The 15708-nt window shown below is 44.4% G+C and overlaps 1 protein-coding gene across 1 annotated transcript in view; it reads left to right on the top strand.

Moving 5' to 3' along the window:
- SLIT1 (slit guidance ligand 1) overlaps nt 1-15708 on the top strand; it is a 366291-nt gene that overhangs the window by 232734 nt on the left and 117849 nt on the right. Inside the window, exon 8 of the mRNA XM_077258294.1 lies at nt 13439-13602. Within this exon, the coding sequence (XP_077114409.1) occupies nt 13439-13602 (164 nt within the window). The remainder of the gene's footprint in view (nt 1-13438; nt 13603-15708) is intronic.

Below are 15708 nucleotides of genomic sequence, written 5' to 3'. Positions count from 1 at the left end.
ACAAAGAAAAAACCGGCTCCTAAGGGAGATGACGATGGACGAATATGTCCCTTTTCCAAGGACTCCTTTATATATTCTCGCATAGCAGCATGTTCAGGCACAGACAGATTAAATAAACGACCCTTTGGGTATTTACTACCCGGGATTAAATCTATGGCACAATCGCACTCTCGGTGCGGAGGTAACGAACCAAGCTTGGATTCTTCAAAGACGTCACGATAGTCAGACAGGAACTCAGGAATTTCAGAGGGAATGGATGATGAAATGGAAACCACAGGTACATCCCCATGAGCCCCCTTACATCCCCAGCTCAACACAGACATAGCTCTCCAGTCGAGGACTGGGTTGTGAGATTGCAGCCAAGGCAATCCTAGCACCAAATCATCATGTAGATTATTCAGCACCAGAAAGCGAATAATCTCCTGGTGATCCGGATTAATACGCATAGTTACTTGTGTCCAGTATTGTGGTTTATTATTAGCCAATGGGGTGGAGTCAATCCCCTTCAGAGGAATAGGAGTCTCCAAAGGCTCTAAATCATACCCACAGCGTTTGGCAAAGGACCAATCCATAAGACTCAAAGCGGCGCCGGAGTCGACATAGGCGTCCGTGGTAATAGATGACAAAGAGCAAATCAGGGTCACAGATAGAATAAATTTAGACGGTAAGGTGCAAATGGAAACAGATTTACCAAGCTTTTTTGTGCGCTTAGAGCATGCTGATATAACATGAGTAGAATCACCACAATAGAAACACAACCCATTTTTTCGTCTAAAATTCTGCCGCTCGCTTCGGGACAGAATTCTATCACACTGCATACTCTCTGGCGACTTCTCAGTGGACACCGCCAGATGGTGCACTGGTTTGCACTCCCGCAAACGCCTATCGATCTGAATAGCCATTGTCATGGACTCATTCAGACCCACAGGCACAGGGAACCCCACCATAACATCCTTAATGGCATCAGAGAGACCCTCTCTGAAAGTCGCCGCCAGGGCGCACTCATTCCACTGAGTAAGCACAGACTATTTACGGAATCTTTGGCAGTAAATTTCCGCTTCATCTTGCCCCTGAGATAGGGACATCAAAGTTTTTTCTGCCTGAAGCTCCAAATGAGGTTCGTCATAAAGCAACCCCAAGGCCAGAAAAAACGCATCCACATTGAGCAACGCAGGATCCCCTGGTGTCAATGAAAAAGCCCAGTCTTGAGGGTCGCCCCGGAGCAAGGAAATCACAATCCTGACCTGCTGTGCAGGGTCTCCGGCAGAGCGAGATTTCAGGGACAAAAACAATTTGCAATTATTTCGAAAATTCTGAAACCCGGATCTATTCCCCGAGAAAAATTCCGGCAAAGGAATTCTCGGCTCAGATACAGGTGCATGACAAACAAAATCTTGCAAATTTTGTACCTTCGTGGCGAGATTATTCAAACCTGCAGTTACACTCTGAAGATCCATTACAAACAGGTGGACACAGAGCCATTCAAGGGTTAAGAGGAGGTAAGAAGCAGCTAGACAGCAATTAAGGGCTAGACAGCAAAACTCTGAGGGAAAAAAAAAAAAAAAAAATTTCCCTTCAACACTTCTTTTTCTCCTGCTTCAGCCCAAACAATTAACACTTTGAGGGCCGGTCAAACTGTCATGATCTCAATGGCAAGAGAACATAGCATAAGCATATATAGGAACTAGCTCTTGGAAGATGGGAACTGAGCTGACCATGAACTAAACCTAACGCCCAACTAGCAGTGGCCGGGTAGCATGCCTACGTTGATTCTAGATGCCCAGCACCAGCCGGAGGACTAAATAAAGCTAGCAGAGGAAAATATTAGTCCTAGCTCACCTCTAGAGAAATACCCCGAAAGGAGACAGAGGCCCCCCACATGTATTGGCGGTGAGTAGAGATGAAATAACAAACGTAGTATGAAAATAGGTTTAGCAAATTTGAGGTCCACTTACTACATAGCAGAAGACAGAAAGGACACTTTCATGGTCAGCTGAAAACCCTATCAAAAACACCATCCAGAAATTACTTTAAAACTCTGGCATTAACTCATAACACCAGAGTGGCAATTCCTGTTCACAAGAGCTTTCCAGACACAGTAACGAAACTACAGCTGTGAACTGGAACAAAAATGCAAAAACAAACATGGACAAGAGTCCAACTTATCTAGTAGTTCTCTAGGAGCAGGAACAAGCACAGAGAGGCTTCTGATAACATTGTTGACCGGCAAGCAACTAACAGAGCAGCAAGGTTATATAGCGACTCCCACATCTTGATGGGAACAGGTGAACAGAGAAGATGAAGACACCAGTTCAATTCCACCAGTAGCCACCGGGGGAGCCCAGAATCCAAATTCACAACAGGATCCTGTGTTATCTACTGTATATAGAGGTGTTATCAGTCATTGTACAGAAGGAGGAGGTGAGCTGTGACATCATCTATTGTGACTGGTGAATCCTGTGTTATCTACTGTATACAGAGGTGTTATCAGTCATTGTACAGGAGGAGGAGGTGAGCTGTAACATCACATATTGTGATAGATGGATCCTGTGTTATCTGCTGTATATAGAGGTGTTATCAGTCATTGAACAGGAGGAGGTGAGCTGTGACATCACCTATTGTGAATGGTGGATCTTGTGTTATCTACAGTACATAGAGATGTTATCAGTCATTGTACAGGAGGAGGAGGAGGTGAGCTGTGATATCATCTATTGTGAATGGTGGAGTCTGTGTTATCTACTGTATATAGAGGTGTTATCAGTCATTGTACAGGAGGAGGAGGTGAGCTGTGATATCATCTATTGTGAATGGTGGAGTCTGTGTTATCTACTGTATATAGAGGTGTTATCAGTCATTGTACAGGAGGAGGAGGTGAGCTGTGACATCACCTATTGTGAATGGTGGAGTCTGTGTTATCTACTGTATATAGAGGTGTTATCAGTCATTGTACAGAAGGAGGAGGTGAGCTGTGACATCATCTATTGTGACTGGTGAATCCTGTGTTATCTACTGTATACAGAGGTGTTATCAGTCATTGCACAGGAGGAGGAGGTGAGCTGTAACATCACATATTGTAAATGATGGATCCTGTGTTATCTGATTTATATAGAGGTGTTATCAGTCATTGTACAGGAGGAAGTGAACTGTGACATCACCTATTGTGAATGGTGGATCCTGTGTTATCTACTGTATACAGAGGTGTTATCAGTCATTGTACAGGAGGAGGAGGTGAGCTGTAACATCACATATTGTGAAAGATGGATCCTGTGTTATCTGCTGTATATAGAGGTGTTATCAGTCATTGAACAGGAGGAGGTGAGCTGTGACATCACCTATTGTGAATGGTGGATCTTGTGTTATCTACAGTACATAGAGATGTTATCAGTCATTGTACAGGAGGAGGAGGAGGTGAGCTGTGATATCATCTATTGTGAATGGTGGAGTCTGTGTTATCTACTGTATATAGAGGTGTTATCAGTCATTGTACAGGAGGAGGAGGTGAGCTGTGATATCATCTATTGTGAATGGTGGAGTCTGTGTTATCTACTGTATATAGAGGTGTTATCAGTCATTGTACAGGAGGAGGAGGTGAGCTGTGACATCACCTATTGTGAATGGTGGAGTCTGTGTTATCTACTGTATATAGAGGTGTTATCAGTCATTGTACAGAAGGAGGAGGTGAGCTGTGACATCACCTATTGTGAATGGTGGATCCTGTGTTATCTACTGTATATAGAGGTGTTATCAGTCATTGAACAGGAGGAGGTGAGCTGTGACATCACCTATTGTGAATGGTGGATCTTGTGTTATCTACAGTACATAGAGATGTTATCAGTCATTGTACAGGAGGAGGAGGAGGTGAGCTGTGATATCATCTATTGTGAATGGTGGAGTCTGTGTTATCTACTGTATATAGAGGTGTTATCAGTCATTGTACAGGAGGAGGAGGTGAGCTGTGATATCATCTATTGTGAATGGTGGAGTCTGTGTTATCTACTGTATATAGAGGTGTTATCAGTCATTGTACAGGAGGAGGAGGTGAGCTGTGACATCACCTATTGTGAATGGTGGAGTCTGTGTTATCTACTGTATATAGAGGTGTTATCAGTCATTGTACAGAAGGAGGAGGTGAGCTGTGACATCACCTATTGTGAATGGTGGATCCTGTGTTATCTACTGTATATAGAGGTGTTATCAGTCATTGTACAGGAGGAGGAGGTGAGCTGTGATATCACCTATTGTTCCTGTGTTATATACTCTATATAGATGGGTGGCATATAGTCACCATTACTTCTTTTACTCAGGGATAAGGGACCCGTATTTTCATGGTGAATGGTCATACCTTTATCACATATTCTGTGGGTCGGTAATAAATATTGTTTATAGATGAACCCATTCAAATAACACAGCATCTTCCTGAGACCCTTTTGTCAATCACTGTCGTTGTTAGATAGTAAAATGTCTTACAATTAGTCTGTCAAATAAATCTAACAATTAGCCAATAACTAACACAAAATCAGTTTGGATTTTTTCAATGGTCATGTGGTCATCTTACCTCACGTGTCACAATATGACGCCATTGACAATCATTAAATGCAAGCTGCATTCTTATTATTTATTTTTTAAAGCGACATTAATTCAGTGCTGCACATATGAGTAAGATTACATCAATATAACAGATGCAAAATTACGCAAAGTGTCAGCGTTCTACGGAGGGGCTTGCAATCTATAGGACATGATAATCTTCATGTTATGTAGCACTTACCACCTTATAGACTTAATCAGATCAGACGGGTTGTCCGGCGTTAGAATTATTTTTTTACCCAGATACAGCTCCTCTCCTGTCTTCAGGCTGCGCCTAACATTGCAGATCAGTCACACTCTCTTAAATGGGGGTGCAGTACCAGACACAGCCTGATGACAGAAGTGGTGCTGTTTCTGGAGAAAAAAAAAGCAGATTATTATTAATTTTTTTTAAGTCTTGAAAACCTTTTTTTTATTCGTCATTTAATAGAAGGAACTATTAGTATTCTGTGACCAATGAGAAAATACTTAATCTGTCATCCTCCATGATATGCGATATATATCTTTACGCATTAGCTGAATACGTCCAGGATCAGTTTTAATTATTAATTTCCTTTTAATTAAGAATTGCCTGATATTATGTTACCAGGACGGAGGCTCGCCCATATTACCGGGGACGTTTCGCTGCTGTCGCGTGTCGTTTTGCTGGCGGTTAATGGAATGTCACGCCTGACTAACAAGAGGCCGTAAAAGCTTTATCCCGTAATAACTCCGTTACTCATGCAATATGTAATATATCCTAATCCTATTTCAGCCTATTACTTTGTGTGTTGAGATGGAATTATTATTCGCGTTGGGAATAAATGAGTCTTTTCCATATTTACATGACAATGCCATATCTGGTGGGATAGGCTGCGGAAGGATGGTAATAAGTCTGGAGACGACGAGGGATGAAATGATCGCAATGAGAAGCTTTCTAGGAGGCATCTTAAAAGGCATTTAATTATTCGTCATTGTCAAGCTTTAGATAATATTCCGTTTATTCTGGGGTTAATAAAACATGAGATTTTACTCCAAAAGGTGAAAACACACGACCCGCAGATGGAACAGGGAGGAGTTTTATAGGAGGTTTCTGCTTTTGGAAAATTCTGCAACCGCGCAGGAGCAAACATGGACCCCGAGAAGAAGACAGAATTGGATTATTTCCTAGGTAGTCTGGGACTAAGATTTCTGTAATGGGACAACCTCTTTAAATTTCATTGAAGTCGACATAGAGAAGGCACAAATGGTTTATTACCGTCTCTGCCTTCTCCATCGCGCTAATCAAGCGCTCTGTATGCAATAATAAGAAACGATGAAGGAGCTTCCAACCTTCATATACAGTGAACGTGTGATCCCCGTGTATCAGGAGAGAACAAGGGCTGCTGGGTCATAGAAGAGGTCATAGCATTCCCCTGTAACTGTAGTGTCACAACTCAGCTGTCAGGTGACCCGGGACCAGGGTCTCCTTCCCTGTCCCTAACACTAGGGGGCGCCCTAGCCGTCCCTATTGCCCAGGATACTTCTGAAGGTGAAGATGCCGGGGCCGCCACCCATGCCTTATCTCCTGAATCAGCCCTCAGTCTGTTCTCTTCCCTCACCCAGGGAAGAGGGGTGCTACCGTGCACTGCAGTACACCAACCCGATGAACAAGGCAACACGAAGAAGGGGTAACTGAAAATACCAGGCATAGAAATATTCACTCACATATAACAAGGGAATGCACTGGGAAGTGGAGGACGGGGGAGTATCCAAAGTAATAGGAGGGAAGGGAATTATCACACTTACTAACCCATGCAACAGTCACAGATAACTCCTCCAAAACTCCTTCTCATATAAACACCAAAACCACCTCTCCTCCATGCTATGCTGCATAAGCTAGCTGTTGTGAAATTGGATTTTGGGCTCCCCCGGTGGCCACTGGTGGAATTGAACTGGTGTGCATCATCCCCTCTGTTCACCTGTTTCCATGAGGATGTGGGAGTCGCTATTTAACCTTGCTCCTCTGTCACTTCCATGCCGGTCAACATTGTAATCAGAAGCCTTTCTGTGCATGTTCCTGCTGCTAGACAACTCCCAGCTAAGTTGGACTTTAGTCCTCGTTTGTTTTTGCATTTTGTTCCAGTTCACAGCTGTAGTTTCGTTTCTGTGTCTGGAAAGCTCTTGTGATCTGAAATTGCCACTCTGATGTTATGAGTTAATACTAGAGTCTTAAAGTAATTTCAGGATGGTATTTTGATAGGGTTTTCAGCTGACCATGAAAGTGCCCTTTCTGTCTTCCTGCTATCTAGTAAGCGGACCTCAATTTTGCTAAACCTATTTTCATACTACGTTTGTCATTTCATCTAAAATCACCGCCAATATATGTGGGGGCCTCTGTCTGCCTATCGGGGAAATTTCTCTAGAGGTGAGCCAGGACTATATTTTCCTCTGCCAGGATTAGTTAGTCCTCCGGCCGGCGCTGGGCGTCTAGGGATAAAAAACGTAGGCAACGCTACCCGGCTACTGTTAGTTGTGCGGCAGGTTTAGTTCATGGTCAGTTTAGTTTCCATCCTTCCAAGAGCTAGTACTCATGTTTGCTGGGCTATGTTCTCTTGCCATTGAGAACCATAACAGTTTGACCGGCCCAAAAAGGGTTAAATTAATTGACAGAGAAAGGAGAGAAAATAGAAGTCTGCTGAAGATTTTTTTTTTTTTTTTTCCCCTTCCCTTCAGTTCTGAGTGTGCTTGTAATTGAATCTCTTGCAAGTCTGCCTATATTGCAGCCTTTCTCTCTCTCTCTCTCTCCTTCTAATCCTGGAATGGCTCTGTGTTCACCTGTTTAAAATGGATATTCAGAGTTTAGCTGCAGGTTTGAATAATCTCACCACGAAAGTTCAAAATTTACAAGATTTTGTTGTTCATGTTCCTATATCTGAACCTAGAATTCCTTTGCCTGAATTTTTCTCGGGGAATAGATCTTGCTTTCAAAATTTTAAAAATAATTGCAAGTTGTTTTTGTCCCTGAAATCTCGCTCTGCTGGAGATCCTGCTCAGCAGGTCAGGATTGTGATTTCCTTGCTCCGGGGCGACCCTCAGGATTGGGCTTTTGCATTGGCTCCAGGGGATCCTGCGTTGCTCAATGTGGATGCGTTTTTTCTGGCCTTGGGGTTGCTTTATGAGGAACCTCAGTTAGAGCTTCAGGCGGAAAAGGCCTTGATGTCCCTATCTCAGGGGCAAGACGAAGCTGAAATATACTGCCAGAAATTCCGTAAATGGGCTGTGCTTACTCAGTGGAATGAGTGCGCCCTGGCGGCGAATTTCAGAGAGGGTCTCTCTGATGCCATTAAGGATGTTATGGTGGGGTTCCCTGTGCCTGCGGGTCTGAATGAGTCCATGACAATGGCTATCCAGATCGATAGGCGTCTGCGGGAGCGCAAACCTGTGCACCATTTGGCGGTGTCTACTGAGAAGACGCCAGAGAATATGCAATGTGATAGAATTCTGTCCAGAAGTGAACGGCAGAATTTAAGACGAAAAAATGGGTTGTGCTTCTATTGCGGTGATTCAACTCATGTTATATCAGCATGCTCTAAGCGTACTAAGAAGCTTGATAAGTCTGTTTCAATTGGCACTTTACAGTCTAAGTTTATTCTATCTGTGACCCTGATTTGTTCTTTATCATCTATTACCGCGGATGCCTATGTCGACTCTGGCGCCGCTTTGAGTCTTATGGATTGGTCCTTTGCCAAACGCTGTGGGTATGATTTGGAGCCTCTTGAAACTCCTATACCCCTGAAGGGGATTGACTCCACCCCATTGGCTAGTAATAAACCACAATACTGGACACAAGTAACAATGCGGATTAATCCGGATCATCAGGAGATTATTCGCTTTCTTGTGCTGTATAACCTACATGATGTGTTGGTGCTTGGATTGCCATGGCTGCAATCTCATAACCCAGTCCTTGACTGGAAAGCTATGTCTGTGTTAAGCTGGGGATGTAAGGGGACGCATGGGGACGTACCTGTGGTTTCCATCTCATCATCTATTCCCTCTGAGATTCCTGAATTCTTGACTGAATTTCGTGACGTTTTTGAAGAACCTAAGCTTGGTTCATTACCTCCGCACCGGGAGTGCGATTGTGCCATAGATTTGATTCCGGGTAGTAAATACCCTAAGGGTCGTTTATTTAATCTGTCTGTGCCTGAACATGCTGCTATGCGAGAATATATAAAGGAGTCCTTGGAAAAGGGACATATTCGTCCTTCGTCATCTCCCTTAGGAGCCGGTTTTTTCTTTGTGGCTAAGAAAGATGGCTCTTTGAGACCGTGTATTGATTATCGGCTTTTGAATAAAATCACGGTTAAATATCAATATCCGTTGCCACTGCTGACTGATTTGTTTGCTCGCATAAAGGGGGCCAAGTGGTTCTCTAAGATAGATCTCCGTGGGGCGTATAATTTGGTGCGAATTAAGCAGGGGGATGAGTGGAAGACCGCATTTAATACGCCCGAGGGCCACTTTGAGTATTTGGTGATGCCTTTTGGTCTTTCAAATGCCCCTTCAGTCTTTCAGTCCTTTATGCATGACATTTTCCGTGATTATTTGGATAAATTTATGATTGTGTATCTGGATGATATTTTGATTTTTTCGGATGACTGGGACTCTCATGTCCAGCAGGTCAGGAGGGTTTTTCAGGTTTTGCGGTCTAATTCCTTGTGTGTGAAGGGTTCTAAGTGCGTTTTTGGGGTTCAAAAGATTTCCTTTTTGGGATATATTTTTTCCCCCTCTTCCATCGAGATGGATCCTGTCAAGGTTCAGGCTATTTGTGATTGGACGCAACCCTCTTCTCTTAAGAGTCTTCAGAAATTTTTGGGCTTTGCTAACTTTTATCGTCGATTTATTGCTGGTTTTTCTGATGTTGTTAAACCATTGACTGATTTGACTAAGAAGGGTGCTGATGTTGCTGATTGGTCCCCTGCTGCTGTGGAGGCCTTTCGGGAGCTTAAGCGCCGCTTTTCTTCCGCCCCTGTGTTGCGTCAGCCTGATGTTGCTCTTCCTTTTCAGGTTGAGGTCGACGCTTCTGAAATCGGAGCTGGGGCAGTTTTGTCGCAGAGAAGTTCCGATTGTTCCGTGATGAGACCTTGTGCCTTTTTCTCGCGTAAATTTTCGCCCGCCGAGCGGAATTATGATGTTGGGAATCGGGAGCTTTTGGCCATGAAGTGGGCTTTTGAGGAGTGGCGTCATTGGCTTGAGGGGGCTAGACATCAGGTGGTGGTATTGACTGACCACAAAAATCTAATTTATCTTGAGTCCGCCAGACGCCTGAATCCTAGACAGGCGCGCTGGTCGTTGTTTTTCTCTCGGTTTAATTTTGTGGTGTCCTACCTGCCGGGTTCTAAGAATGTTAAGGCGGATGCCCTTTCTAGGAGTTTTGAGCCTGACTCCCCTGGTAACTCTGAACCTACAGGTATCCTTAAGGATGGAGTGATATTGTCTGCCGTTTCTCCAGACCTGCGGCGGGCCTTGCAGGAGTTTCAGGCGGATAGACCTGATCGTTGCCCACCTGGTAGACTGTTTGTTCCTGATGATTGGACCAGTAAAGTCATTTCTGAGGTTCATTCTTCTGCGTTGACAGGTCATCCTGGAATCTTTGGTACCAGGGATTTGGTGGCAAGGTCCTTCTGGTGGCCTTCCCTGTCTCGAGATGTGCGAGGCTTTGTGCAGTCTTGTGACGTTTGTGCTCGGGCCAAGCCTTGTTGTTCTCGGGCTAGTGGATTGTTGTTGCCCTTGCCTATCCCGAAGAGGCCCTGGACGCACATCTCGATGGATTTTATTTCGGATCTTCCTGTTTCTCAGAAGATGTCTGTCATCTGGGTGGTGTGTGACCGTTTCTCTAAGATGATCCATTTGGTTCCCCTGCCTAAGTTGCCTTCTTCTTCCGAGTTGGTTCCTCTGTTTTTTCAAAATGTGGTCCGTTTGCATGGTATTCCGGAGAATATCGTTTCTGACAGAGGTACCCAGTTCGTGTCTAGATTTTGGCGAGCATTCTGTGCTAGGATGGGCATAGATTTGTCTTTCTCGTCTGCTTTCCATCCTCAGACTAATGGCCAGACCGAGCGGACGAATCAGACCTTGGAGACATATTTGAGGTGTTTTGTGTCTGCAGATCAGGATGATTGGGTTGCTTTTTTGCCTTTAGCGGAGTTTGCCCTCAATAATCGGGCCAGCTCTGCCACCTTGGTGTCTCCTTTTTTCTGTAATTCGGGGTTTCATCCTCGATTTTCTTCTGGTCAGGTGGAATCTTCGGATTGTCCTGGAGTGGATGCTGTGGTGGAGAGGTTGCATCAGATTTGGGGGCAGGTAGTGGACAATTTGAAGTTGTCCCAGGAGAAGACTCAGCTTTTTGCCAACCGCCGGCGTCGGGTTGGTCCTCGGCTTTGTGTTGGGGACTTGGTGTGGTTGTCTTCTCGTTTTGTCCCTATGAGGGTTTCTTCTCCTAAGTTTAAGCCTCGGTTCATCGGCCCGTACAAGATATTGGAGATTCTTAACCCTGTGTCCTTCCGTTTGGACCTCCCTGCATCTTTTTCTATTCATAATGTTTTTCATCGGTCATTATTGCGCAGGTATGAGGTACCGGTTGTGCCTTCCGTTGAGCCTCCTGCTCCGGTGTTGGTTGAGGGCGAGTTGGAGTACGTTGTGGAAAAAATCTTGGACTCCCGTGTTTCCAGACGGAAACTCCAGTATCTGGTCAAATGGAAGGGATACGGTCAGGAGGATAATTCTTGGGTGACTGCCTCTGATGTTCATGCCTCCGATCTGGTCCGTGCCTTTCATAGGGCTCATCCTGATCGCCCTGGTGGTTCTGGTGAGGGTTCGGTGCCCCCTCCTTGAGGGGGGGGTACTGTTGTGAAATTGGATTTTGGGCTCCCCCGGTGGCCACTGGTGGAATTGAACTGGTGTGCATCATCCCCTCTGTTCACCTGTTTCCATCAGGATGTGGGAGTCGCTATTTAACCTTGCTCCTCTGTCACTTCCATGCCGGTCAACATTGTAATCAGAAGCCTTTCTGTGCATGTTCCTGCTGCTAGACAACTCCCAGCTAAGTTGGACTTTAGTCCTCGTTTGTTTTTGCATTTTGTTCCAGTTCACAGCTGTAGTTTCGTTTCTGTGTCTGGAAAGCTCTTGTGATCTGAAATTGCCACTCTGATGTTATGAGTTAATACTAGAGTCTTAAAGTAATTTCAGGATGGTATTTTGATAGGGTTTTCAGCTGACCATGAAAGTGCCCTTTCTGTCTTCCTGCTATCTAGTAAGCGGACCTCAATTTTGCTAAACCTATTTTCATACTACGTTTGTCATTTCATCTAAAATCACCGCCAATATATGTGGGGGCCTCTGTCTGCCTATCGGGGAAATTTCTCTAGAGGTGAGCCAGGACTATATTTTCCTCTGCCAGGATTAGTTAGTCCTCCGGCCGGCGCTGGGCGTCTAGGGATAAAAAACGTAGGCAACGCTACCCGGCTACTGTTAGTTGTGCGGCAGGTTTAGTTCATGGTCAGTTTAGTTTCCATCCTTCCAAGAGCTAGTACTCATGTTTGCTGGGCTATGTTCTCTTGCCATTGAGAACCATAACAGCTAGCTCTGACATGGATTAAATCAGGACCCAGATTATATAAGGAATGGGAGTGGCTAACGGAGCTCAGCTGAAGGCTCAAACTCCCAGAGCTCCCAACATGGCCGATTAACCTCTGTTCTGCCAAAAGAAATTAACACCATTTAAAAAGAAAATGAAGTGCTTCTTTTCAGGGCTGGAGTAGGAGCAATCAGAAGCTGTGGTCTTCTGGCTCCTCTCTGTTGTGGTAACCCCGTGACGGGGAGTTATTATACAAGCCCCAGTTAAGGGAAATAAGATGAAAATTAAAATATATCAATATATAAATGCTCTCCCCCCAAAGGTCTTTTATGATTTTATGGAGGGGGCACAATGTGAAAAATGCATGAAAAAAAAAAGAAAAAATAACAGGTATAAAATAAAAATATATGAAAAAAAGCACCACTGTTAATCTAAATTGCTGTTACTAGCCCCGCCCCGACAATTAAAGCAAATGAGTCTGATATATAAAATCATTTGTTACAGAATGAGGAACACATTTTTATATTCACTTTAGTAATTTTTCGTGGTCATAAAGAAAAAAATTAGAAAAACAGACACATGTTTCCATTATTGTTCCACCAATATCGCCCAATATTAGCATAAAAAAGACAGAGAATGTGACATAAAAATGAAGCTCCAGGTATCACAAAAAAAGACGCAAAAATTACTTGAACAACCAAACACAAATCTTTTTTTTTTACAACTAGGGGGGTAAATGGTCCGGACTTGGACTGGTTAAGTTGGTCATATGTATGAAATAGTGATCTTATGTGTATGGTGTCCTATTTATTCTCATAGGCAGAAGAGAAAGGAAAGATTAGGCATGTCGGATTTTGATATGTTCGGTCCTTTGTCCTTGTGGCTATAAGCAACCAATTGAGAAGCTTTTTCTCCTCTTTTCTTTGACATAATTATGCTGAACTTTCATGTTTATGGTGGAGTCAGGAATGTGCTAAACCTGCACTGAGATGTCCTACTTGTACAGTTGTGTAACTCCTCGTCTTCCAGAGCTCTGCCTCATTACAAGCCTTGCAGCTGTGTGAGCAGGGAATTATCAGGACAAGTGTTTAATGTTGAGGATGTTGGAGTGTTTCAGTGTAACCTTTCATTGTAGCCGTGCATTCTACCGTATGTGACTGTTTGTGTCTATAATGTAAACAGTGAAGCTGTGAAGCTGTGCTATGACGTACGAGTTATTTTACGTGATCTTCTGATCGTCTTCTGTCTTTCTTCCAGCCGGCTCCATTCTAACAACTTGTTCTGTGACTGTCACTTGGCCTGGCTTTCTCAGTGGCTTCGCCAAAGACCGACCATTGGCCTCTTCACACAGTGCACAGGGCCGCTCCAGCTCCGCGGACTTAACGTGGCGGAAGTCCAGAAACACGAGTTCAGCTGCTCAGGTCAGAATTCTGTTTAATTCTTACTTTTCCACCGCTCTGGAGTTTTATGATGACTTTATATCTCCTGAAATATTGTTATAGGGTCAAGAGGACTATAGAGTCATCGCGAATAGGGAAATTGTACAAAAATATGTTGTTAACACTAATTTCTTTTTTTTCAGTAAATATATTTATTGAAATTTTTAAACAGGAAAAACAATAAAAAGAATCATTACAATGTCCAGAGCTAAACATTACGCCTCTGAGAACACAGCACAAGTGTAGTTGAACAAGGACTCTGGCACATAAAGGGTACATGCTTCTCATCTTGAGAATGTTATAACTAATTTCTTAGGTGGGTTATCAGTATCCTATGTAATGTATGTACACAGTGACTGCACCAGCAGAATAGTGAGTGCAGCTCTGGAGTATAATACAGGATATAACTCAGGATCAGTAATGTAATGTATGTACACAGTGACTGCACCAGCAGAATAGTGAGTGCAGCTCTGGAGTATAATACAGGATATAACTCAGGATCAGTAATGTAATGTATGTACACAGTGACTCCACCAGCAGAATAGTGAGTGCAGCTCTGGGGTATAATACAGGATGTAACTCAGGATCAGTAATGTAATGTATGTACACAGTGAGTGCACCAGCAGAATAGTGAGTGCAGCTCTGGGGTATAATACAGGATGTAACTCAGGATCAGTAATGTAATGTATGTACACAGTGACTGCACCAGCAGAATAGTGAGTGCAGCTCTGGAGTATAATACAGGATGTAACTCAGGATCAGTAATGTAATGTATGTACACAGTGACTGCACCAGGAGAATAGTGAGTGCAGCTCTGGAGAATAATACAGGAGGTAACTCAGGATCGGTAATGTAATGTATGTACACAGTGACAGCACCAGCAGAATAGTTAGTGCAGCTCTGGGGTATAATACAGGATGTAACTCAGGATCGGTAATGTAATGTATGTACACAGTGACAGCACCAGCAGAATAGTGAGTGCAGCTCTGGGGTATAATACAGGATGTAACTCAGGATCGGTAATGTAATGTATGTACACAGTGACAGCACCAGCAGAATAGTTAGTGCAGCTCTGGGGTATAATACAGGATGTAACTCAGAATCAGTAATGTAATGTATGTACACAGTGACTGCACCGGCAGAATAGTGAGTGCAGCTCTGGCGTATAATACAGGATGTAACTCAGAATCAGTAATGTAATGTATGTACACAGTGACTGCACCGGCAGAATAGTGAGTGCAGCTCTGGGGTATAATACAGGATGTAACTCAGGATCAGTAATGTAATGTATGTACACAGTGACTGCACCAGAAGAATAGTGAGTGCAGCTCTGGCGTATAATACAGGATGTAACTCAGAATCAGTAATGTAATGTATGTACACAGTGACTGCACCGGCAGAATAGTGAGTGCAGCTCTGGGGTATAATACAGGATGTAACTCAGGATCGGTAATGTAATGTATGTACACAGTGACTGCACCAGCAGGATAGTGGGTGCAGCTCTGCTCAGCTGCTGCTCATTGTCCTAATTGTGGGTGCGGTCGCTGCTGAACCTGCTGTGTGCTCCTGAGCTCCTTGGAATCACCACCTCTCCGCCCGGGGACCTGCTCTCTCTCTTACCCAGGGAGGGAGTGGGTTTCCTGGGATGAATGAGGGGGCCAAGTCCCAGGCTTCTGCTTCCCGGACCAGGCTGGCGGGGGGCAGAAGGAACCAGCAACCAGCCTGCACATCAGAAGATTCGGGGGTGAGACGCTCCACCAGGAGTCGCAGCAATGTGGCTCCTACTCCCCCCAGGTCTGCAGAGACCCAGAGAAGCCGCAAGGCTTCCATGAAGGAGAAGCCTGCTAGCGTGCAGGATGGTGGTCCTTCCGGAGGAAAGCTGAGTGCTCACGGAGGTGAGGCCGACCTCACTGAGGAGGGTTGGGCGTTGCAGAGACCCCGGGAGTCTGTGTCCACCTATGCCTCCCGGGTCATGAGCCACCTTCGTGAGTACGAAGATGCGAGTAAGACACTGAGAAGGCTGCGGGAGGAGCTGCGCTGCACAAGCGCAAAAGCTGCAGGCGCCTCCAGACCCAGGAAGACGCAATT

Source organism: Ranitomeya variabilis, chromosome 4 (assembly GCF_051348905.1).
Source record: "Ranitomeya variabilis isolate aRanVar5 chromosome 4, aRanVar5.hap1, whole genome shotgun sequence".
Lineage (NCBI taxonomy): Eukaryota > Metazoa > Chordata > Amphibia > Anura > Dendrobatidae > Ranitomeya > Ranitomeya variabilis.
The sequence above is the reverse complement of the archived record's forward strand: the minus strand, read 5'-3'. Positions and strand labels throughout refer to the sequence as shown.